Source organism: Oculina patagonica, chromosome 6 (genome assembly GCF_052425735.1).
Source record: "Oculina patagonica isolate OP01 chromosome 6, crgOcupat, whole genome shotgun sequence".
Lineage (NCBI taxonomy): Eukaryota > Metazoa > Cnidaria > Anthozoa > Scleractinia > Oculinidae > Oculina > Oculina patagonica.
Genome location: NC_135763.1, coordinates 2,537,833 through 2,562,678, shown reverse-complemented (window position 1 = coordinate 2,562,678; position 24,846 = coordinate 2,537,833). Strand labels below are relative to the sequence as shown.

Sequence of the window (24,846 nt, the reverse complement as noted above, 5' to 3'; positions counted from 1 at the left end):
GAAGATAAGGTAAGAACTTTAATATAATCTCCCCATAGGGCTTTTCAGAAACTATTTACAATAAAAAATAAATCTACTTAACACTAATATTTACAAATAAAATTGAAAACTTAATAAAATAATGATTAAAAGTTTAAAAGAAGATGATCCCTAAGCTTTGATTTAAAAGAGAACAGAGATTTAGCGTTTTTGATTTTAATATTAAGAGTTCACTCATTGTATTTGAGAAAAGATGCGGAGCCGTCTTTTAGAGCGGATTGGTAACATGCGTTGCATGGTGCGGAAAGGATTGATGGAAAGGGAAAATGCACCACTCATGGTCACTCAACGATCTTTTTTTTAAAAAAAAAATGAAAAAAAAAAAACAAATCAGCTGAGAAGTTTGAACAACAAACTTAAAGACGTCAAAAGCCTTAGATCAATTTTACTTGATTAAGGGCGGTTTTGGTTTTGCACAACTGAAAAAACTCCCGCCACTTTATCAACCAAACAGAAGCTGGAATCAAAACCAATCGTGACCCGCTAGCATGATTTCCCGCGCTTTGCGCCAGCTACACGTATTTGCTTCGCGTTTTTATTGGTTTACAGGATTTCCTGTACCGTGTTGTTTGTGATTGGCCAGATTTGGTTTCCATTTTGCACCTAGTCCAGTCCCTTTTCATGCATGCTTTTTTTATCTGGCTTAGCTCGCGAGAAAGATAAATCGTAAACGAGTACGGCGACCTATCAGTTTTTTCTTGTATTTTGAATGTAGTGATCAAATTCTTTCTATAAAAAGCAACTGTTTGAAAAATAAATTATCACCGGAAAGGTGTACTTTCCAGTACTTGTCAGATATTCGCAAAGGAATGTATTTAGAAATTATGCGGTATACCGTAAAATTCCGGTTATAAGCCCCCACCCCCCCCCCCCCCGGCCGGTTATAGGCCCATCCACCTGGAAACAAAAAAAATACATTCGATTATAAGCCCGCCCAGATATAAGCCCCTCCGCTTATAAGCCTACTCAAAACCCCTTACGAAGTTATATAAGCCCAGGGCTTATAACCGGAATTTTACGGTATACAAGGTCTACCTGCTCCTAAACGAATAATAGTGATCCCTCTTTTATTTAAAAATTCCAAAGTTTGGCTGAAAATCTATGTTCAGTTCTATTTCGGGGAAATATTAAATACTATAAAAAATAGCAAATGTATTATTAAAACTGACCAAAATGTACAAGTTGAACTAATATAAGTCGATACAATGCATTAACCAATAATATAACCGGCTAAAACTTAGACCGACTTAGAAGTTGAACTAAGATAAGTAACAAGTATTAAACTGTGCGGTCACTTTTCAAGTTCATGGAGCCCATAAACTTGCAAAAGAAAAAGAACTATTAAAAAATAAGATAAAATAAATATAACTCAAGTATCATACTGAAAATTGTATTTTCCCGATCAGCTGTTGTTTATAATGATCTATAATGCCAGTTTTCTTTTTTTTTTAACTTGAGCTTCCTCTATTTTTTCACGTCCCATTGTAAAAAAGAGAGAGAGAAAAAAAAAAGAAGACGGCAATTATTGGCGAAGTTTAATAATGGAAACGGCATCAGAAAAGATCAAATTTCCAGAAGCGGGCTGGATGTAAAGTAACACTTCAATTATTGCAAAAATTATTTTACGGAAAATACCATGCAATGCAGAGCAGCTCAAATGTGCTTTGTTTGTCTCGGCTGTCTGTCCCTTCTCTACCCCTGACGCGGGAGTTTATAACCCGAACTGGGGTGGAGAAGGGAAAGTTCAAGGAGGTTCTCTTCCAAAAAAGCCCAAACGCCAGCCAAACAATGCGCGAGCTCTTTGTGGCGCTAATAGCTGTTTTAACAAAAGATTTTATCTTTATAAACAGAGTGAGAGCAGGCCCAATAGAAAACGTTGTTTACAAACTATCGAAAACTAATCTTACAGGTCTCTTTGTTCTTATATTGGCATGAGAATTGGCATGAGAAAAAAGAGGAGGGAAAATTGTTGGCGGGCCGCCGTGCACTCCACAGTTGCCCGCCACATTGCTGTAATCTGATTGGTCGAGAGTTGCCTGGCGCGGAACTCAAACTTGTCGAGCGGCACGTAGCTCTGCAGTTCACTGCGATCTTTTGTACGAACAGCAAGGTGGCTAGAATCATGGCTTCTTTTTTCGGAAAACATCTGATTTATCCCTCGAATGGCGTTCCAAAATCCATGGCTGATCTTCGGAGATACGAGGGATTTTTCCCCAACATGAGTGGAGCAACGTATGATCCCATTTCCCTAATGAACGAGGAGAAGAATCATGGCCGTGAGCCAAGCAGTAGCTTTTCTTCGGATTCCACAACTCCATCCCACGATGATGACATCTTTTCGAACGCTACCTTTGCGTTTTCAAGGTATTTATTCTATGCTCATGACATGGAAATTATAGTTTTAGGTCTCACAAAATTGTTGCTGGTTTCGACAAGCCGTTTACATGTGTATTTCTATTTCCAAGTATAAACTTGTGACTTGCCCGCCCAAATTCTTAAATTGTTTCTTTCCGTTTGTCTTGCCTAGAAAGACCGGATTTTTTCTAAAGATGAAGATTTTAGTTCGTTTTGTACAGTTCTGAAAATGTAAACATCCAGCAAAATCAACGTGAGCTGAAAATAGTTTTCCTTTTTTGTGTGAAAACTTTTTATTTTCCACCAAGGGAGCCCAAATTAGAATCATTGTGATGATTTGCATTTGAAAGCATGGAGCAGAGAAACGAAGCATTCTTTTCTTCTCACGACAATGAGTCGTAATTGCAAGGTTTGCAAGAATTTGTGATCATCTGTGCACGGTGAAAAATCAGCTTTCGCATTTGGTTTTTCAATTGTACCAAACACCTCGAATCTCGACTATGTTTGTTTTGCTGTCAGTTCTTAAAAAAATTGTTGTCAATCAGTTTGATACGAATTAAGTTATTAAATTAACTCAAACGTAAACGCCACTGAAAATTTATTTGACTGCCATCAGGGAAATTTCTTTAAAACGTTAGTTTTGAGTTTTGTACAAATGTACTTGTTTTGCACCCTCAGCAGCGGTGATGACAGCGCAGGATCAAGTCAAGCATCCAATGACGTTTTCGAGGAAGGCGACAAAACAGTGTTACTGAAGACCCCAAAGAAAAATCTAGCGAAGCGAGTGAGTCCTAGAAAACCTCTTAAGCCTGTGAAAAGTGTAAATCCTTGTGATCCAAGCTTCAAAGGAGTCACTCTGCACATGAAAACGACGCTAAAGAAAGGGAAAAGCGGTCTGAAAACTCGATCCGAGGCGCAACTGGTGATCGATTGTTGCTTTACTTCCAAGAAGAAACGTCGCTGCTCAAATCCGGAGTTCGATTGCAAGACATCAAGAAGAAGGCTTGCTTCGCCAGGGCTCAATCCTTCGATTTTCAAGTTGCAAACCTCGCCGGAGTCGCTGTTTAATGATAGGAGCCCTTCCGACGTGGATTTGGGAACTGCGCCTATCCAAGTCGAGAAGGAATGCGCTTCCTGCGGAACTTTCAAGACGCCTTTGTGGCGCGATGCAGAAGATGGTACGCATTTGTGTAATGCCTGTGGAATCAGGTACAAAAAGTACAGGATCCGTTGCGTCCGATGCTGGTATATTCCCAAGAAGGAAGAGAAAGCTTTGCCCTGCTGTACTAGCTGTGGTCATACCTACAAAATCACCCTTGGTCGCAAAGGAAACCCGTTTAGTTGTATGGAGTAACAGTTTTGTCAAAAAGGAACTGTTTGGTTTTATTCCAGTCACTGCAGAAGGTTTTTTGAGTGTTTTACAAAGCGTTTGCATGGTTGTGGAACATTAAAACGACTTTAGAGTGACACTGGAGATATGTGCGGTCAGATTGTAGTTGTTGTGCCATAAATCCGATGCCCTCAAAAATGATTCTGTGTTAGGTTTACGTGTTAATTACTCTGATCTTGTGTTAGGCGTTTACTGTAAAGGCATGCTAATTGTACTAAATTTTCGAAATGTTAGGAAACAAACAGAGCTTTATACCCAGAATAAGTTGATTTCTGTTGCATAGAACAAAGGGTTTTGTTCATGTATATTTCCAGGCATAATCAGATAAGAAATTGCTATTTGAAACTTCCTGTAGGTCATAAATTAATACATTACTACTTGAACCACGTTATATTGCTAAGTATTCACCCATTAGTTTGTCTTTAAGTAACTTCATTTTATACGTACGTTTCTAGTTTTTAAAAGGTCATTTGTCCATTTTATTCACTTTAGAATCGTAATATTTCATGAAATGTACTCACAGTTTGTGGTGTCACCAAGGTTACCAGTAAATTAAGGTTTTAGCCTTTCAACCAGGGGGATCAGATTTGTCCAGGTTTCTTTTTGAAAGTCCAGGGAAATTTTCAAAACTTTATTCTAACTAAACCTGGGGATCATGTTTTGCCTTTTAAAAAATTTAAAGGGATTGCAGAAAAATCTTTGCAGAAAAATCTGTCTTTGTATTTACAATAATTTATACTTAACATATCACAATCTTTAACATTTGCAAAATTTAGCTCATAGTTAATAAATGCAAGTCATTTTAAGAATGTGTCTCTGACCATATGCCATCATTTAATAACATATTTTCAATATTTGAATACATAAGTCATAAATTATGGGAGTTTTATTAGTCAAAAGTAAATTGGTTCAAGTATTCCTAAATAGTACTAGTCATAACGCAAGATTATTTATTGATTTTGGTTACCTTCCCATTAATTGTATTATCTTGCTTGTATATATCATCTTGAGGTGCAATATTTCACTTTCTTTGTAACATAAGTCTTATCTAAAGTCGATAAGCCTTAGACTGGCAGTAAATAAGTCACTTGTTTTTGTTTATTTATTTATTTATTTTGTTGTGTACAGAATTCTGCGAGGTGACATTTGCATGCATGAGCTAGTCAGTTTGCCTATAAGTATTTGTACTACTGCTTGGTTACTTAATAGTTACATTAGCCTTAGAAGTTAAATGTTAGTACTTGTATATGTATATCTGTTAATTGGGTGTTAAGTACTTTCAACTCACTTGTAAATAGTTCTTGAAGGTATGTATTAAACTATAAGTTCCTTACAAGATGTATCAAGTTGTTATTCCAACAACAAGGTCAAAAATCAAAACTATGTGCCCAAATTTCCCCTGCTCGTTTCTGAGCTCGAAGTGCAAATACAGCACTTCCACAGGCTTGCCTATTTTACAATGTCCTTAACTTGAAACATTCATATGTTGGGGTAACCTTTAAAAATGTTTTCATGATCTCCTCAACAAGAAGCGTACGAAAAAGAACATGCATACGGAGAACACTAACGTTGATTGGTATAAAATTCGCACAATGGGTTTACTTTCTCTTGAACACAGAAAAAATACTTTGATATTTTCTAAATAAGATAAAAGAACCATAAAATCGAAAACAAAATCATCAATATTTGAGTTAACAAGAAAGGAAAACACCAAAAAAAGGATCCCGGACGTCTTGCCTAAAAAGGGTTCTCGTGACGGTACAACAGAGAAGAGCCACGCCCGCAAACCGAGTACAACCCGAGCGTGTATTCGAGCCGCGAGGGGTATGGGCAGAGCTCCTTCCCATTCTCATCGCGGCCTGGAGTTGGGTGGTGTCTCGCACGAGAAAGGCAATAGCCTAGCCTCCCACGCAGTCGTTCTTAGGGGCGATCGTGTCCCGGCTCGCCAAGAGACTTGGAAAGTCTGGAAAATGTGTTTGTTTGAGCTGGGGTTTGATATTTCGGGGTTATGTTTCCATACATTTACTGTTAGTAACTCTGTCAATTTTGGCCAGGCTGAGAGTTTTCAATACAAATAAGGCATTAGGCTAAACCAGGCGGCAGAGTATAGCACAACTCCACAAGATCCTGCGTGTGTAGAGGTATTTGTTCTGGCTTGCACTGCGTGCTGTATGATCGAAGTAATAGTTTCCCTCATGCACTGGCGTGTACAACCTGCTCCACTTTTGTAGACCTTCCTGGAGTTTCTTTAATAGTCCCAGCAGGAGCCCATGTTCCAGAGATCGCTGAAATCTTAATGGAAATTCGAAAGTAGCGCAGGATAGTCGTTTGAATCGATCTCTTGCTTACCGTAAATGATCTAATAAACGCCTCGTATCTAATAAACGTCCCCTGTTAGGTGTTAAGTTGATATTAGACGCCCCCTCTTATAAACGCCCTGTGTCTAATAGACGCCTCCTCCAAGAATCGCCTCAAAAACCAAGGAAACGCCCCATAGAGTAAAACACGCAATTTATTTATATTCTTGCTTGACACGGACATCGAAAAGGTCAACGACGCTAACCTCGTTGACCCTTTGACGATGAAGACATCGATATCGACCTATGAACTATGAAACATCTCCAGGCTTTTTATTAGCGCAGAAAAGATTAGTCTTCTTCTCACAAACTCTGTTTTCTATCTTACTCCGCGAGCAAATTACGCGCCTTATTTGTTTCGTTGACGTTGTTACAGTTAAAGTGAAATAAACGCCTCTAAAAAATGAGAGGGACTGGACGTGAAATTTTTGTATTACAGTAGACTTACAGATGCTTTAGGAAGGGCAGGATTTTGCTAGAGAATAGCCTCGCACTTGGAAAAATTTGGAAAATTTCACGGTGAACAAATAGGGATTTTGAACAGTTTTCAATTATTAAGCTGCTGTGGCTTTTTCAGTTGTAGAGTCCACGTGTCCCGGAAACGCCCCTTGCACGCCCGGTGTTGGAAATTTGACAGAAACAGGACTGAAATGGATGATCTAATCAAAGAAACTCGAGACTTCAAATTTATTTTGCCAAGAAGAATCCACCTCTTAAAAAATGGAGCATCAGTGTTTGCTTGAGAATCACGTCAAATAGTCAAACTACGATTTCTGCAATCTTTGGTCTGTAAAGTTGATACTGATTGACACGGTCTGCATGCATGGAATCGATTAACTGTAAGCTTGAACACAAGCGTGATTCAGCTACATTTTCAAGTTTATCAGTGATCATTTCCTCTTTACTTTTATCCTGGATGGATGGGCTTTTCTTACACAGCAACGTTGAAGACAGTTTAACAAGAGCAAGGACTTTGCTCCTGATCGTCCACATGTTACTTTTTGATAATTAACATTTTAATAGTATTCTTTTTTCGTTTTTCCTTTCCTTTAATTTTCTTTTCTTTTTTTATTTCATATGTAGGTATCTTTGGGTGGACTAGCACGTATGGTTCTAATGTTCCCTTCTAGTCTTTCCTCACTACGTCTTTTTTCCTTATATTGCTGTATTTTTGTTTGTTTCTTTTGTTTGTATATCTCTTGACTTAAGTCTATATTGTGAGGTGAAAATGGATGTGAAAAATGCAGTGAAATTACACGCTGTCGACTGGTCCAGCTGGTTTATGAAATCCCACGGTAAAAATACAACAACAACAACAAACAAACAAATTATTGTTATTGAAATGTTTTTTTGTACATTCAGAACGGTCAGAAGAAGCGCAGGCAATGCAATAAATATATTTACAGTGACTATACCACAAAAAAATTATGCCCTGCTGACTCTCTAAAACGTTGTCAACCTTATAAATTGGATTTCCTCAATATTATTTTATTTTCTCTTCGAGACATGCAACAACAACATGCACTTCGAGATTTTTTTCCAATATCATTGTATGGCCAATGTTTGCAGCATATTGTTAGTAACTGGCCAGTTTCGCGGGCTCGTGTAGTTCTCTGGTCTCGATGCACCGCTGGAGCCTGGTAACGCGACAAGTTGTTTTCCTCCTTGGTCCTCGTCTGACGGCTGAGGGAGAATTGGTTTCTGTGCTCCGATTACTGATAAAAGCTGCAGTTCCATTGGCCCGAGACGTGGCGAGTCCTGCAACAAAATTTGATCAACATGTAAGTTCACCTGTACTACATTTTCATAAACATAGATGGCTAGAATAAAGAAAATAATCAATTAGCAAATGTTGTTTTGATGCATCGCCAAATTCTCCGGACTAACATTGAAAGAAATGTATGGAATCAGTAAGGAGAATTTACATTTCTAGCCGGACGCTGAACAGCTTTAACAACAAGGCTATAGGCCCTTTGCAGCTGGGGACACGTGACCAAATTTTTACTAACAAAATTATATTAGCTTGTCTGAGCCCCCTGGCATTAAAGAATGAGATTTTATGACGGTTTAAATGTTTAATAAAATAATAAAGATTTGTATAGGATTTTGTTTTTGTTTTTATTTTCTGTCTTTCAGTCCTGGTATCAACTAATCTAAACCTCCACAAAACAAAAGCAATAAAAATACTTTTATAGCAGAGAAACTGAGCCCTCAATCAACTTTTGTATTGTATTGTATTGTATTTAGTGTTAATCGACTTTCAAACAACCCGGCCCTGCATAACAGCGTAGAGTAGAAGTGATGCTGACCTCAAAATCATCTTCCCCAGGGAGGAAGTAGTTATCAAGCAGATCATCAGGCTTTTCGTGTTGTTCTGCAAGGACTCCATGCGACTCGATCAACTCTTCCAAATTGTCCTCAACATTGTCTTCATCTGAACTCTCTTCATCCTCTATACAACTCAGATAAAACTTTCTGAAAAGAAATGTTCACATTAAAATGAGGATGCCAAGAAAAAGCTTCCAGCATCAGTATTTTGCTGGTATCTATGTATATGCCAGTCCTTTGTGGAGTGTAAAGGGTATTGTCGAAGGTTGGCATGTGCTTTCACTGGGAAAAGGGACTCTGCGTGAAATTAACAAAAGTAATTGTTGTAAAAGGTAAAGTCTGCATCTGAGCCTAGTGGCTCATACCGCCGGAGCTTATCCTGGTTTCTGTAGCATGAAGCGACTAGGAGTATTTTACTCCCCCCTAGTTGGGATGCTAGTCCATGGTAGGGTTACCACCCAGCATTATTTCGCCAGTACCCATTTACACACACGCCTGTGTGGAGAGGCACTATGAGAGTTAAGTGTCTTGCCCAAGAAGACAACACAGTGACCCCCGCCAGGGCTCAAACCCGGTTTGCTCAAACTGGAATCCAGTGCGCTATCCTTTAGGCCACCTGGCCTCCAATGGGATGGAAGTATGTTTGCTACTAGACTGTTCACAGCCTGACTCTAGCAACAAATGAAGTTTTGTGAAGGCCACCAGCTGCATGCGGTTTGTTAACAGGAACAAATTGAAAAGAATTTTTTTTAATAGGATGTGGCTCTTGGCCGGTTAGACTAACTTATTTATAATTAAAATATTCTACATTGATTTCCCAGTTAACATGAGCAATTAATGCCTGCAAAATTGGATCTTTTGGTACCTTTAATGGTTATTTTTCAAAATTAAGAAGAGAATCTCTTGTACTGATCCAGAAAATGCCCATTTTCCCCCGATGGAAGGTTTCCTTGCTTTAACCGCTTTCCACCTCTGCCAATTCCAGTTTAGCCTCATACTCTTCTTTAAAAGTTTTGGCTTTGAGACCCCCCTTCTCACTGGAATTTCTAATGACCATCTGAGGGGTGGGTATGAATATTTTCTGGAGACACACCTATTGCATTATATAGACTTCCCCTCTTGGAGAGCTTGGCTGCTGTAACTTACTAACTGTATGCCTGGACTAGTTAAATTAATCAGTAAGAATTTAGTTTGGGCAAAAAAATGTCCAAGATGTTTATGGCTGCATAATCGACCATAGTGATAAAAAAAACTAACCGTGTGAACTTGAGGTCTTCTACTTTACAGTCAAACATTTCACTCATGATTTCAAGGTTTGTCTTTTCTAAGCCTTCTACTCTTTCTAAAAGATCGGCATGACCTTCACGATGAATAGCAACCTGAAACAAAAATTAAAAATTTAACGTCCTGTATGTTAGTACTTCAGTTTGCATTTTGTTACTGGCTTTTCAATAAGCCCAAGTAAGTTAATAATCTCAATGCCAGAAACTTAGATTTAAAGTCATCATGCAATGCTTCTCTCTACCAGGGCCCAAATAATTTTCAGACAGTTGCCAGTCATGTCGTCCGGCCAAACAGTGTTAGCCTGGCCACGTGTCGTTTCTGACCGGTCAAAATATTGAAAAGAGTGCTTTTAAACTAACTCGTTTCTGCTGTTTGTTTAATCGTCTTTGTTTGCGTGGCATAAAACCCCCCGCTTTTTCTTCACTGTTTTAGCTGCAATTTTTATGAATAGATTGCTTCTTAATGTCCTTGCAAGATGTAATAGTCAGTCAAAAAGTCGTTAGAATTTCAGTTAATGCTTTTAACATAATTGGTTTAAAAAATATCATCTATTTTTCTAGTCATCAGTTTGGCTGGTCAAAATGACCGGCAAACAGAAACTTTGTCCGGACAAATTGTCATCTTGTCCAGACATTGTCCGTTGACCGGCCGTTATTTTGAGCCCAGCTCTACGGACAGGAGAGGTAGATGTATTGCGTGATGATAATGAACCAAATAACAACTGCCAGAAGACTAATCTACATGATACTGCACCTCTTTTTTGAGCCATCTGTTGTCCAGAATTTCACCACAGCTATCCTTGTCTAGGTTATTTGTTGCTTTCTTGAAAATATATAAAAAAAATTAAATATTATTATTTGCAAAACAAGAACTCAATTAATTATAAAACACTGTGTTGCAATGTTTCTTTTTTTTTACCATTACATCAATTTTGCCAATTTAAGGTAAAATTCCCCCCAATTAGTACTAGTCAATTGATTTAGTATTTTTTAAAGGAACACCATGCATTTTGCAATAAAGGCCAGAAAATCAGACAAGTATAAACTAGGTACCTCATTAGCTATATCCTTCTGTTTCGATATGGTTGACTCAGTATAAGTTCCAATCTCATCTTTAGCTATCTTCAAGCTTCGATCTAAATGAGCTGTTGTAAATGGTACAAGAAAAGAAATTAATTATTAACCATGAATCAAGGAAGAAACAGTAAATAAAACATAATATTCAATTTTTTTAAGCGTTCTCTTTTTAAACAAATTTTAAATAATCAAATCCATACGCAATCATTCATGTAATCTTAATTCTTAATTGTCTTGTTGTATTTAATGTTGTACATAGTTTTATCTCAATCTATTTTTAAAGTTTTTAACATTGTTATATTTCCGTTATTGTTTTATTTTTGTGAGGGCCACAAGTTTATCAGTTTGATTACTGTCAGGTGTCACCCTGGTTAAATAAAGTCCTACTTACTTACTAGATCTTTTTTCTAGCTTTATAGGCACATAATGCATACAGAAAGTATAATGCTTGGAGAGGCCGGCTATGTATATTGGTGTTGGACCACTTTGGTACACCAATATGATGGCCAAAACTATTTAGAGAAGGAAGAAAGATTTTGCTACCAAAAGTCATGCGTTGCACTTTGGAATGCTTTGATTATCATTTTTAACTTATAAGCATATCTGAAAAGCATTTTTAAAGTGCAGAGATCACGTGTAACATTTGAGATCACGTTGAGTTAGGAGGCTGTCTCAAATTTCAAAACACTGATGTCCAAAACAAAGCACTCTTCTGGACGGTACAAAACTTTCCCCAGCAATTAGTGACACTGGTGTCTAGAACATACTAAAAGAACAGCTTTGTAGGTTCAATAGTTTTGAATTTAGAATTTTGATGAAGTCACTTGAAAACGCTCTATTTTAAAAAGACAACAGATGCCAAATGATCACTCCTTACCAGCAATGTCATCATGGGAATCCTGCATTTCTTTCAGATCTTGTTTTAGCAACACTATTTGCTTAGCATGTTCCTCAGAACCCCTGTCCTACAATTAAAGGAAAAATGCAAAAGAAATATTAAGTGTATTTGGAAGCACTTTACCTTAAGCTTGACAAGTTTAATACCAGCATACTAAATGACCAGTGTAGCAAATTTGAACTACAACTAGATTATTTAAGAAAGTTAACTGTGGCTAGACGCTAGTCATTCATACCACGTAGTAGTCAGGACTTAAGTCCAGTGGTTGTGTCTTACCCACAACACTCTTTAACTTTTGGCTTGTCATGCAAAGAATATCTACATACTAGGAGGCTAGCTTAATAGCTACTTATTTGATAAACAATAATTATTGTAAATAATTTGTAAAGCGCTACTGGATAGCAATAGAAATAGCACTATAGAAATAAAGTATTATTATTATTATCATCATCATTTATTTAGTGCAATAAATTAAATTATTTAGCATATTATTTTTATACTGTACCCTGTACTCTTCAAGCTTTTTTATACTTCTTCTCACATCTGCTATTTCAGCTTCCTTCTTTTCAATTTGATCATTGAGTACTGAAGATCAAGACAAAAACATGCCCATAATTTGCATAATATTATTTAAATGTTAGTATAATTATCATTATCAATGATGCTTCTCTAATGTACAAAAGACAAGAGGAAGAAATCATAAACAAACTAAATGCTTTAATTTTGATTAAAATGGGTAAGATACAGTGTGTAAAACTCAGAGCTTTATGTAAATTATTTTCATCAATTACAGAGGGCCTATCACATATGTTATAAATTTGTCATCATAATTGTTGGGTCACCATGGTAATACATGTCATCATCTCTCGCGATAAACGGAAGTTAAATACAACGAGGTATAAATATGACATTTCAAGCTTCAGTCTGTACCTTGAACTTCAGCTTCTTCGGCCTTCATTGCGTCAAACTTTTCCAGCAGTGAAGCTTCAACCTGTTCATGTCCGACCTCAGCTGCTTTTTCAACTTCCTTGTCTTTCTCTTTCACTTGCTTCAACAACGTTTTAATATGTAGAAGCTGCTCTTCCTTCAGTCTTTGGTTCTTTAACATTTGTGGGAAGAGGCAGTTAATACAAGCACAAAAGGTTAAGTATATGTGTATAGACCGTACAACTGTTGTCTAAGAATAAGCAGTTAAAGTTCTTAAAACTTGTCTATTATAGATAGTGGTAAATTAAAATTAATAAAAATTTATTTCACTGTTCCTCATTATGTATTATGCAGTAGTAGTAACAAAGAAACCTAAAACAACTTAAGAAAAATAAATTTGCTTAAATAGGTGTTTTAGGTCAATTTGTTATCAATACCTTTTCTGGATTTCTCCTAAGTTCAATAATAATAATAATAATAATAATAATAATAATAATAATAATAATTAACATTTATATAGCACGAATGTCTACACAAATACAAGCACAAAAGGGTAAGTAAGTGTGTACAACTGTTGTCTGAGAATTAGCAGTTAAAGTTCACTGTTCCTCATTACTATAATGCAGTAAAAGTAGTAACAAAGAAACCTAAAATATCTAAAGGAAAATAATTTTGCTTTAGGTGTTTTATGTCAATAGCAAAGCGTGCAAGGTCTAAAAATAGAACGCAAAATAATGAATACAACCGCCACGAGGCTAAAAAACATCAGCGTGTTCTGAGAGAAATAGAAGAAATCTAGGTGAAATTTTCGTTTTATGTAAGTGTCTAAGGAATACCAGCTGCTTTAGAAAGTGTTTTCAATTAGGAAAATCGTCCGCCATTTCAGTTTGTTTGTCTGAGTCTTGCCTGAGTTGTTATTTGTTATCAAAAAGCTTTTCTGGGTTTCTCTCAAGTTCAATTACCGTAATGATTTGATTTAGTGTCCTCCTTCAATAAGCACCCTCTTCCAAATAAGCACCCCTTTTCGAATGTGTTATTAACTTATAGTAATTTAAAGACCAAATATGCATAGAAGTTGTTGAAATGAATTAATTAACACCAGGACCTGTTTTTTCTCTATTGCTAATTTTCCTTAAAGTCTAACTACATTTAAGGTCGCTACTAGGTTGCTTTTGGGATATACTAATGACTGTGAAATTTTATCACTACTTCAGGAGAGTCACTTCTTTCAAGGATCAGTATTTTCTGAACTTTATGGTAAATGGATTATTCCAGGCACAAATACACCCTGGATGGTTAGTTCCAGGAGACAGGGGTGTGTCAGGGGTGTGTCAAGGGATCCTCCATCCTTCCCCCCCCCCCTCTAAAAAAGGCACAATTATTGGTGCAAAAATACTACATAAAGCATAAAACTCACAACCAAAACCTTCCCACCTCCCCTTCCTTCCTGCTAAGTCCCTTTTAACATTATACATCTGTTCCCACCCCCACCCCCAACATCCCCTCAACAAAATTTACTTGACTACATCTTTCAGCCAAGGGCCTATTACATGAACAGGACTGGCCCAGTTAGCTGAGATGACACCCAGCCTGGTATTACATGAGCCAAACCAGCCTGGGATGGACTGGATTTGCAATAAATGACAAGTTAAATTAAGCATGGATGATTTTGGTGCTACGAGTGAGTTGAATGATGTTGGTGACCCTTTTCCAGCAATTTGGTGTTTTACTTTCTACACTTATGCAGCTACATGTGCTCCTTTGCCTCTATATCCTATTTAGAAAGAAGAATATTGATTTTTGTGGTCGGCAGTGTGCTTGAAAGAGAAATTTAATGCTGGCCTGATAAGCCGGGCTCAGGCCCAGTGAACGTGATTACGTGGAAAATTTTCAGCCCGGCTATCCTGGGATCCCAGCATCTCAATACAGGTATCTTGGCTAACTGGGCTGGCTTGGTTGTCATGTAATCACAAAATTGATTTTTGTTGCGTTTAACAGATGTGCTGAGATCTTGGCAAAACTGAGTCATCCAGGCTAACCGGGCCAGCCTGGCTCATGTTACCAGGCCCTAAATTAGGGAAAAGTTCCCTTACCCTGTCTTTAAGCCTCTCATTCTTTTCCTTCAGGGATTGTAAATCATACATTAGATCTTCAAAATTCCTTTGTTTCACTTCTATCCTGTAAATTGAAACAAGAAAATTTGCATTACTGTCAGGTTATGGGCCACTAAACTGACCCTCCACTTTAATACTTCTTGCTTGGAATTAAGGGATTTTAGCAAATTGAGTGCTAAAAAAAGGTGGGCATGTTATTAAGGCCGGATGATATGTTTACACTATTAGACTTCAGGAAGATAAGCTAAATTAATTTTTTAACAGTATGGTGTATCGTTGCTTAGCAATATTTACAGAGGATAAATCAATTAGACTATTTTAAACAAAGTACTGTTTTGTAAATCTCCTTCCCAAAAATGCACAGTAGACTCAGAAAAAACTAAAAGCAAGCCAAATTCATTCATCCCTAACCGAAAATAAAATAAAACTCACTGAAAAGCCACGATTGCTTCCTCCACCGTCAGCTTGGGCTCCTTCGACGCCCCGCTTTTCTTTCCCTTCTTTTTCTTTCCAGAGGCTTTCTTCTTCCCAGATTTCTTTTTAGGAGGCATGTTTAAATATTTTCAAGGTAAATAAGTTAGAAATGTGTTTACGTGAGTAGTAAATTGTGCATTTTCCCACACAAATCACGGTAAACTCTCGCAGCAATACGACAACATTGTTGGTAAGGTTGATCGTCGCGCCGGGAGTCTGGTTCTAGTTGATGCGAAAAGGCCACTGGGAGTAATAGTTTGCACAAGCGGACATCTTGGTTTGAGAAGGAGATGATGGCATCTACGTCTACCGAAACTGGAGACAGACAGGACACCAAAAGGCTTGAATCAAAGAAACAAACCTTAGATGATGCTTATGCAGCACCAGCGAACTTTTTAGAGATCGATGTTGTAAATCCGGAGACGCACGGAGTCGGGAAAAAACGCTACACCGACTACGAAGTTCGCATGAGGGTTGGTACACTTGTAAATCGTTAATCTACACTTTAAGTGGAAAGATTCACCTTACAAAACTTGTTTAACACTTTCGATAAGATAATTTGTTAAGTGTGCGTTTTTTTTCTAAGACTAAAAAGCCATCTGTTTTTGTTGTTGCGGGAGTGATTGTTATTTTTCTCTGGAAATGGCAGAGTTAATCTTGATCTTTATTTACAATCAGAATTGCAAGGAATTGATTTTAAAGTTTATAATCAGCTTTGCAAGTTGATTGTGATTGAATTATGGAACTTACAGATGTCAGGACCTCTTAGAACCAATCAGTGCTACATGCTAGTCATTTCAAATCGACTGTTTGTTATGGAATGTTGAACAAGGCAGAAAACAATAGGCGCTCTTCCTACTCTTAAGATGCAAAAGAGCGGCTCTGTATTCTGTAGTGTAGGTGAAGTGTAGCGCACTTTATTATATGTTTACCGTTCTCCGCCAAAATGGCACAAAGGTTTAAGAATATTAGTTGCCTCCTCAGCTCCCTGCTTGCCTAGTCTGCAAAATCCTGTATAATTTTCTTTTTGCAAAATTTTTATTAGTAACCTTCGCGTTATGTCTAAATTCCAGAAACAACCAAAGTAAGTAGCCCTTAGTTATCAGAGAATTATTAGAAAAAACAGCTCAAAGTAAAAAGGAGGAGGGGGTGTTGCCCAGGGGGGGAGGGGGGTACTCGGGATTTCAAATGACGGGGATGATCGAATGGGGGCAAAATTCGAGACCCAAAAAAATCCAGAGGGCTTCCAACATAACCCAAAAAAAAATCCCTGGATCAAAAATTAGCCCCTCAAAAATCAACAGCAAACACATTTGTTTGTACTTTATTCACAGAAAAACGCAGGGAAAGCACTACCAGGAATGTTCAGATTGTTTTAAATACCCAAAAACATCCCTACTTAAATCAAAAAAATACTTGCCAAATTTTCCTACCCAAAAAAATCCCGAATCGAAAATTTCGAACCCCAAAAAATCCTTCGATCATCCCCGTCACTTAAAATCCCGAGTACCCCCCCTGGGGGATGTTGATCTCAGGTGTGCATAAGAGGTCCTATGCCAACCTCCCTCCCATGGTCTCTCTCTCCCCAAGAAAAACCCTGGGAATGAGGTTGGACCTATACAGCGGCTACCATCTTGAAAAAACACCATCCGTGAACCTGAGACTTGTACTCTTTTGCAGATCAATTGCTATAGTCTTCTAAGTATCTTGCAGTCTCTTCCCTAGAGGCAAGAGCCTGTTTTTCTTTTGCTCAGTACAAAGAATTTGAACTCTGGCCAACTCTGATTTTTTCAAGCATGCGCACGCAGAGTGCTTATTATGGATTGTCGACCAATCAGCTTTGAGCTGTATAAACTCTGAGTCTGTGCACAACATCTGGAAGTCTGTGAATCACAGACTTTGAAACTGGACTTGACCAGAGTCTGGGTCCTTGGTAGTGATAAAAAAAAGTGGGCTCTTGGGACGAGATTAAGTGTCTTGGTTTGAGCCATGTGAATGGAAAGAATGGGAGGTAAAGTTGTTGGTTTGATGTTAGGTTCTAACATAAGTTTACCTTTTTTTGGCAGACAAATCTCCCAGTTTTTAAGGTCAAAGAATCAACAGTAAGGAGACGGTACAGTGACTTCAAATGGCTAAGGGGTGAATTAGAAAGGGACAGCAAGGTACCTTAAAACATTGTTTATTAAAAGTGTCATGTATAGAAGCGTAATGACTTCTTTCCTTGTCTCCTCCTCCACTCTCTTCCTCACTCCCTCCAAAAAAAGAGGATAACAGCCCTGCAACAAATATAAAAAGACATCTTGAGCTAAATAACATTCTATGTGTACTTCACATGAGTGGGTGGGTGGATTAACTACAACAACATGCTACACCAGTTTTTGATTGGCTCTTATATTACCAGTTTGTTTGTTTTATCTCAGTTCTGTAGTTGGCTGAAAATGTTCTAGTAATCTGATTTAAGGGGGGTCCTTCTTAATTACCAATTTGTTGATAAAAAAGATTTCTGACCGCCAAAGTTTGGAAACCGAACCCCCCATGGATGAGATTTTTGCACAACTTAGTTCTATTGAAGAGGGGGGCATTGGGGCCTGTAAGAACCGAAAACCGCATAACGTGCCCGCGGGATCGCACGACGACACCCCCGGGGTCGCAGTCCGCTCTGAGCGCCTCGCCCACAGTCTTGGCGTATGGCACCATCATCACTGGCGACATCGCAAGGCCGACGAGACACACACGATTCCCGATCTAAAGGCGAACCCAAAGTCCCCCTCATTGAAGAGTCCTTCAAAAGTTTCAAGACACAGCCATATTTGACAAGTCACGTGACCAGAATAGAAAACTCCCTAAAACTGAAAGGGCGTTTAGATATAAGAATTAAAATCAGTGTCAACAGATAAAGAACGTTCATGTGCTTAATGCTTTGTATGGTTTTTAGAATATTCGCATTATTATTAAAGTTATGGCGTAATAAAGGCTCGTATTTTTGGACTTTCTTCAGTAGCGTTCCTTTCTTAAATGTAAATGGTAATTCCATACGAAGGATTATGAAGAAAGATATGTTATCTCTAATTCTATGAAGAAAATCGGAACTTTACTTTTCTCTCAAAAGTTTTAGGGATATCAAATTCTAGCGCGCGGTTTGGGACTGGCACTAGTTAAGCACGTGCAATATCAATTTTTTCAATTCAGTTGTCCTCCCCACCAAAAATTCACCGTTAAGTATTGCTGAAAGCTTCAAAATAGCTTGCCACCAAAAACCTCTGCTCTTGATCTGTAGTTAAGAAAGACCCCCCTTAACATCTAACAATAAAACTGTTTCCTGCAAAAGTCTCTTAGTGGGCAACATTGTGCACACTGTTACCCATGAATGTGGACTGGTCCATTTGTTTTCACATTGCATCTTTTGTTGTCTTTGATGTGCTATAAAGCAAATCACTTAACCCTTTGAATGCCAACCCAATTTAAGCACTTCGGCACTTTATTACTCTTTTTGGGAAAATGGTTAATTTTGTTTTCCCTGGGACCAAGTCATAAGTGTTTTAAATGTTAACGGATACCTTATGGCACTGAGACCTTGCTCCCTGAAAGTTGCAAATGGTGCAGCTGTGTTGATCTTCCAGAACCCGCACTCACTAATCCTTCTTTAATTCACTGTCTTTGCAGATTGTAGTGCCTCCTCTCCCAGGAGATGCACTAAAGAAACAATTACCATTCAGAGGAGATGATGGTAGGAGCTGTTTTTTCCTTGGGATTCATTGTCTAAACTGTGTTGACCACCAGTGATTATTAATCTGTAGTATGCAAAATTTTTGATTCAGCTATCATGACTTGATGCATTCAACGATGTTTTTTGTGTCAACAAAACCGTCTGGGCTTCTACAAGTCTGTACTGTGGACAAATCTTTTGAAGTACATGACTGTACATATATGTTGTATTTGTTGCCTTGACAGAAGTTTATCTGTAAAGCTGACAATCTACAGCAATGAGCCATCTGTCCTTCTGGGCTTCCAGATCATGCTCAATTAAAGCAAATAAACAATTTTTTTTTATCTGATAATGCATTTCATAAGCTTTCCAATGATAGAGTTATAGTTTGCACTGGTTGTGATTCATACTTCATGCCTTCACATTTTGTGAAGGACACCCATTAACTAAACGTCCATGGCAACCTCAAAGGATGTTTCATTTGATATACCGGTAATACAAGATTTTTCTTATGTAACAGAATCACTAAACAAATGATGGCTTAGTCTCTAAGAGTTTCATTCATTTGTCTTTCAGGAATTTTTGAAGATGATTTTATTGAGGAAAGAAGACAGGGCTTAGAAGCATTTGTTAATAGGTACAAGTTAAGGTGGCTCAACTGGATTTTCAAGGGGCAACACCGCTCAAGTTTGCGAATTAACTACGTCGCCATTAACAGTGCTATCGAAAAACGATCACCACAGTTGTATTAGATAAAGATGAAATTTTTTCATGACCAGTGTTTTATTGGCATCGGAGTTGCCATAGCAACGAAATGACGTCATTACGTTTTTTACTTTCGCTCGTATTCCTCGGCACCAGGATATTTTTTCGAAAATCGCTCAAAGAAGCTTGTACCACACATGGCTGCCTCGATGTTGGCAAAGTTTGAACAAATTCTATGAGAGCGTTTTCGAAATATTTGGGGATGAAGTTTTCAGGGCTATAAATACAGTCAAAAACATACTAACGAGAAAATGGGGTAATATCTAAAGAAAACGAAGCGCTTGTGAATTGCAATTTCATCTTATAGTAGTTTGATTCCATTTAAAATCGTGGGAAAACAGTGGTGGGGATTGCTTTGGTCGATTGCGAGAAAAAAGAATTTGATGAGCGTGCGTTCCGGTGCTCTCGTTGCCATTTTTGTTAATAATTTGGTATATGCCTACAAAAGTGATCATAAATTAAAAACCGCTCGATGAATTTTTTTTAAAATTTGTTAAATGATGCCAATAAAACACTGGTCATGAAAAAATTTCATCTTTATCTAATACAACTGTGGTGATCGTTTTTCGATAGCACTGTTAATGGCGACGTAGTTTATTCTCAAACTTGAGCGGTGTTACCCCTTGAAAATCCAGTTGAGCCACCTTAAAACAACTGGTTTTTTTTACTAATCAAACTATTTGAAAATCAAATTTAGCAAATTCTCGTCTTCCACAAGCTTTGGACTGAAGAACTAATTTGAATAGACATTGCACAATCATGCAATTGGTTGCCTACAAAGATTGTTTCTTGGAGTAGTCAATACGCCATGCAGCATAATAAATAATATTTGATGAAACATTGCATGGACATGTATTTGCAAATATAATTGCAAAATCACATTGGCTGGGGTCACATCTATGTGGTTACTACAGTTTAACTCTGGTTAATCCCAAGTCACATGACGTCATACTTAACTGTCGGTAGTGCTTCCGGTCAACTTTGCGGTCACACCAACACAGTTAACTACTGAACTGATTTTTCTGATTAGCCTCTGGATGGTGTTAGAATTAAATAAAGTATTTTGTGGCAGCCCTTATTGTTGATCCATTAAATGTAAACGTGGTTGAAAAGCTCCGGAAAAAGCTCTCTTGTTTTCCTTCTTATTTCTTGTTTTTGTGTGGCAAACTGTCGTAGAAAAATAAGAGATAAGGTGAAACTTTTAACGGATAGCTGTTGCAATGCAGTGTTGCTGGAAAATAATGCAATTTTTCTGTACTTCTGCAATGTTTGGCACAGAAATTTTGGCAATGGGCATACCATGCACTGAAAATTGTACTGTGTCCAGACACAGGGACCGCGCAGCAAGTTTTTGAGTGGGGGGGGGGGGGGGCTAAAGACGAACGCGTGAGCGAAATTGGTTGGGGGAGGGGGGGGGTGCGCAAGCTTCAAAATTTCGATTTTAATACATCTAAAATGACGGGAAATGCATTCAAATAAAGCAAACTAAATTTTAACTCCCAAAAGCGTTCAGTGCTGTTGCTATCAGACCTTTATATTTACTATCATTAGATTGAAATATCGTTGATTGTGTACTGTTATCCACCCGTTGAACAATGGGACCAGATACTAGGTACCAACATTTTGCTTTCTCTTACGGTTGCAATCTGTAAACTCGTTAACAAGGTCAAGAAGAGAAAGTCTGTCTTTCCTTCCTTTGTGACTGTTTAAAATCGTCAGGTTGCTTAATAGCTCTAGTATTATTGTTGAACAAAGCCATGCTTTTAATCTCTGGGCAGTCGAAAATGATCTTTTACCACCTGCACTGGTTGCTGGATTTACCAGTACGAGTAAACAACTTGCATACTGTGATGAAAAGCCAGGCGCAATGGCATAAAATCGCACCATTATTAACTGGACTCGAGAACCGAACAATTTATTTGGGAATTACACGTTTTGCTGAGAGGTCGACTTGCAGAATGAAGCCATTTGAAATACATAAACATGTACTAGCACAAGGTTAAATTGAAAAATAATTACAATATCTGATGTTAAATCATCTGCACGTATATTTTGCCCCTAAATCATTACCGGTTTTTTTTTGGCAATTCTTTTCCTTTTTTTTTTTTATTATTTTTTGTTAACCTTATTGGTACTTTTTTTTCGTGGGACTTAATTTTCGTGATTTACGCGATTTAAAAAAAATCGTATTTTTGGCCAAATCGCGAAAATTAAGTACCGCGAAATATGCCTGTTCCATTTTCGCGAAATTAAGTTCCCGCGAAAATAAGTAACAATAAGGTAATTAATAGTAATCAATGCACATGGTGAACTTAGCCCCCCCCACGCTAAAGCCCCCCTAGCCCCTCCCTCTGCGAGGTCCCTTACAGGGTTTGGATAAATAAATACTAACTCATATTTCTGTTTATTTTCCAGGGTGTCTGGTCATCCACTAGCTCAAAATGAGCGATGCCTGCACATGTTCCTCACAGAACCCATTATAGATAAGAACTATGTCCCAGGAAAAGTTCGAACCACGTAAATTAGGATTCAATTGATTAGAAAAGCCTAAATGTGAACAATTCTTTGGGGCTATTTCTACCATCAAACATCATCAATGGAAGATGCTTAAACCCTTTCAGCCCTGAAGCAGATTAGCTTAGTTTTAATTTCTTTAATTTCTTGCAAAACTTGTACAAATTCTGACATTTAGAAAAAAAGAGAAAACAAAAAGTGATCACCCATAATCAAGTTACTGGTAAAAATGTAGTATGTAGAATTGAAGAGTGTTCTTATGCAGATGTTAGGGCTTAAAGGGTTCAAGTATATTATATATATATTTTTAGGAAAAGTCAAGTAATTTGATTGCAAGTAGTTGGGCCTAAACATGAAATTAATGACATACTAATTTGGCTATAGGTAATAATAAGATCTGATTGAAAGTATTGTTTCTTATTCAATCAGTGATCAAGTTTTCTAAATATTTCTAAGTTCAGACTACAACCAACAATCCTTTCGCAATGGGCGATTTATAAAACATTAATTGCCAGGGTCAGTGTTCAGATAACAGAGGGGTTTCGGGTCTAAAATGCGACAAGGTCAGCTACCTGACCTGCCAAATTAAAGCTTGATAATTTGTTATGATTCGGTGGGAGCAGTCAGAATTTGACTCATTGCAATTCCTTGATGACACCCTGCCCAGTTGGGGGGAACAAGTGCCAGTTGATGGCGACATCACTTCTCTGAGAAGTGACTGAGCCCGCAGTTTTTGTCCCGGAAGTTGCTTAGGGACATGACATATTTCTACAAGCAATAGCTTTGAGAGTACTTGTGAGCTCTTGTGCTGGTTTTTGATTGGTTGAAATAATTTGGAAGTTCTTTGAGTGATTCAACGAAGATTTGTCAAAACCGGCACTTATTCCCCTAACTGCCCCGCCTTAAAAAGTTATCTGTAACCCTACAGGATACGTTCAGACTTGTGCCTCTGCCCAAATTCTAAAAGAACATCGTACAGATGTGCAGGCACTTGGTACTTGTAAAGCAAATCTTGTGTTGAGATTTAGTTTTTCTGTAGTTATAGGTGAAATGCACAAATGGCACAACCCGTGGCCTTTATGTAGCCATAAAGGTTTTGTCCTCCAGTAGGTGCAATGTACTAATAGAGGTCACCAGTGTTGGTATACACTTGTCACTTTTTGCGCAGTGTGATTGAAGAGTTGGTTTGCACTAGTGCATGTTTCTTGGGCATCGACTCTGGATGTAATCAACCTGAACACTGGCCAATATTCTTTCTTGCTTAAAGTTAGTTTGTTCAATTTTCAGCATTGTTCTTTTCAATTGACTTACCATTTAGTAAAGATGATATATAAACTGTTTTGTAGCACTCCAGAAATATTATAGAGTTAGTCATCATAAACTGGACTGTAAACCTTTTAGCACTCTTGGTGGGCAACAGTAGACAAGAAGACAATCCCAAAATCAAGATCATTGAAGTTACAGAACAATCCTGATTTCTAGAACCTGCGGTTTCTCGAAACCTCTAATTTTTTTAAACCAATAATTTTCGTTTCCCTTGAATAGTACTTCTATGTAATTTTACCCCCGAATTTCTCGAAGCATTTCTCATTTCCCCTGGAGGTTCGAAAAATCAGGTTTCTACTGTATGATATTTTCAGTGAATCTTGACACCCAAGCCTTTAAAGTGACTATTGCAGACCACAAGTCTATTTCATAGCGGCACAGACAGGCATAGGCTCTATTTCCAGCTAGAGCAGTTTTCAATTGAGTGTCGTAAAACCAAACCAAAGTTATCACTCTAGCCAATCACAAAGAACACAGACAATCCAGCAAACCAATCAAAACTCAAAGCAAATACATGTAGCCGGCACGAAGCGGGGGAAAACGTGCGTAGCGGTAACGTTTAGTTTTGGTTTTACTTCTGATTGGCTGAGAAAGTGGCGCGAGAGTTTTAAATCAATCACTGAGCGTAGTAATGCAAAACCAATGCAAACGCGAATTACTTTCGACACTCAAGTGAAAACCGCTCTAATTTGTGAGTCTTGGTTTCTTGTCCCACACAAGGTTGAGAGGAGGATAATCACTGGACTCCCAAAATGGTTGAAAATTGAGCCTAAGACAGGTGTAGCTTATTGATATGCATCCGATGTTGTTTGTTTGTCTGTATGACCTTATCTTCTATTCTTTAATTTACGTCTGCCTTGGAAATGGACTTATTTGTTGCATTTGCCATCATGACATTGATTTATTGAAGATTGCAGAAAAATTTTGGGTATACTAGTATGAATGTGTGTTTGCTTGGTGTGTGTGTTACTAGTCTATTATTATTTTTTAAGGCTTCATGACTTTATAATTTGCAGAAATATTTTGTTAAATCATCATGGTGCTGAATAATGTGCAACTGTTAAGACCGTTTCTTTATTAGAAATAACTAATGCCTTTTTAAACATAGAGTATATTGAGTAATGTGGTACTTTACTGCTATACCACAGCAGTTATTATCCGGCATAAACTTTTATAATAAATCAATTTTGCTATAAGTTTTTGTTCTGTTTTTGTGAACTCATTTACAATATCTGGACTACATCTGAGCGGGGAATTCTTTACAGTAGGTCTTAGTCATCAGGGCTCAATTGT

The 24,846-nt window shown here is 37.8% G+C and overlaps 3 protein-coding genes across 4 annotated transcripts; 2 read left to right on the top strand and 1 right to left on the bottom strand.

Annotated features, from left to right (window-relative positions):
- Window positions 1-2,107: 2,107 nt before the first annotated feature.
- LOC144656270 (uncharacterized) lies at window positions 2,108-5,120 on the top strand. Of its 2 annotated transcripts, none has more exons than XM_078516506.1 (2): window positions 2,108-2,403; window positions 3,076-5,120. In XM_078516506.1, the coding sequence occupies exons 1-2, from the start codon at window positions 2,162-2,164 to the stop codon at window positions 3,746-3,748; spliced, it is 915 nt and encodes a 304-aa protein (XP_078372632.1). In that variant the 5' UTR covers window positions 2,108-2,161; the 3' UTR covers window positions 3,749-5,120. The 2 variants fall into 2 exon arrangements, with proteins under 2 accessions (XP_078372632.1, XP_078372631.1); XM_078516505.1 differs by having other exon boundaries at window positions 3,073-5,120.
- A 2,481-nt stretch (window positions 5,121-7,601) lies between these two features.
- LOC144656495 (coiled-coil domain-containing protein 83-like) lies at window positions 7,602-15,446 on the bottom strand. The gene is made up of 10 exons (XM_078516717.1): window positions 15,201-15,446; window positions 14,748-14,832; window positions 12,658-12,826; window positions 12,233-12,312; window positions 11,707-11,794; window positions 10,806-10,897; window positions 10,507-10,575; window positions 9,727-9,848; window positions 8,451-8,616; window positions 7,602-7,899 (listed from the first exon to the last, which is right to left on the bottom strand). The coding sequence occupies exons 1-10, from the start codon at window positions 15,317-15,319 to the stop codon at window positions 7,687-7,689; spliced, it is 1,203 nt and encodes a 400-aa protein (XP_078372843.1). The 5' UTR covers window positions 15,320-15,446; the 3' UTR covers window positions 7,602-7,686.
- A 32-nt stretch (window positions 15,447-15,478) lies between these two features.
- On the top strand, window positions 15,479-24,749 carry LOC144656500 (sorting nexin-12-like). Its single transcript, XM_078516726.1, has 5 exons — window positions 15,479-15,715; window positions 17,309-17,404; window positions 18,906-18,969; window positions 19,525-19,585; window positions 22,129-24,749. Exons 1-5 carry the CDS (start codon window positions 15,533-15,535, stop codon window positions 22,232-22,234), a joined length of 510 nt encoding a protein of 169 aa, XP_078372852.1. The 5' UTR covers window positions 15,479-15,532; the 3' UTR covers window positions 22,235-24,749.
- Window positions 24,750-24,846: the final 97 nt, after the last annotated feature.

What these genes read in the sequence shown, in the direction of transcription:
- LOC144656495 (XM_078516717.1), bottom strand. Translation starts at nt 15,319, where the DNA reads ATGCCTCCTAAAAAGAAATCTGGGAAGAAGAAAGCCTCTGGAAAGAAA. An exon ending in AAAAGCTTGAAGAGTACAGG is followed by an intron (nt 11,795 to 12,232) that starts GTACAGTATAAA and finishes CTTTAATTGTAG; the next exon opens with GACAGGGGTTCTGAGGAACA. An exon ending in ACAGATGGCTCAAAAAAGAG is followed by an intron (nt 9,849 to 10,506) that starts GTGCAGTATCAT and finishes TTTTTGTTTCAG; the next exon opens with GTTGCTATTCATCGTGAAGG.
- LOC144656500 (XM_078516726.1), top strand. Translation starts at nt 15,533, where the DNA reads ATGATGGCATCTACGTCTACCGAAACTGGAGACAGACAGGACACCAAA. An exon ending in AATTAGAAAGGGACAGCAAG is followed by an intron (nt 17,405 to 18,905) that starts GTACCTTAAAAC and finishes CTGTCTTTGCAG; the next exon opens with ATTGTAGTGCCTCCTCTCCC. An exon ending in ACCATTCAGAGGAGATGATG is followed by an intron (nt 18,970 to 19,524) that starts GTAGGAGCTGTT and finishes TTTGTCTTTCAG; the next exon opens with GAATTTTTGAAGATGATTTT.
- LOC144656270 (XM_078516505.1), top strand. Translation starts at nt 2,162, where the DNA reads ATGGCTTCTTTTTTCGGAAAACATCTGATTTATCCCTCGAATGGCGTT. An exon ending in GCTACCTTTGCGTTTTCAAG is followed by an intron (nt 2,404 to 3,072) that starts GTATTTATTCTA and finishes TTGCACCCTCAG; the next exon opens with CAGCGGTGATGACAGCGCAG.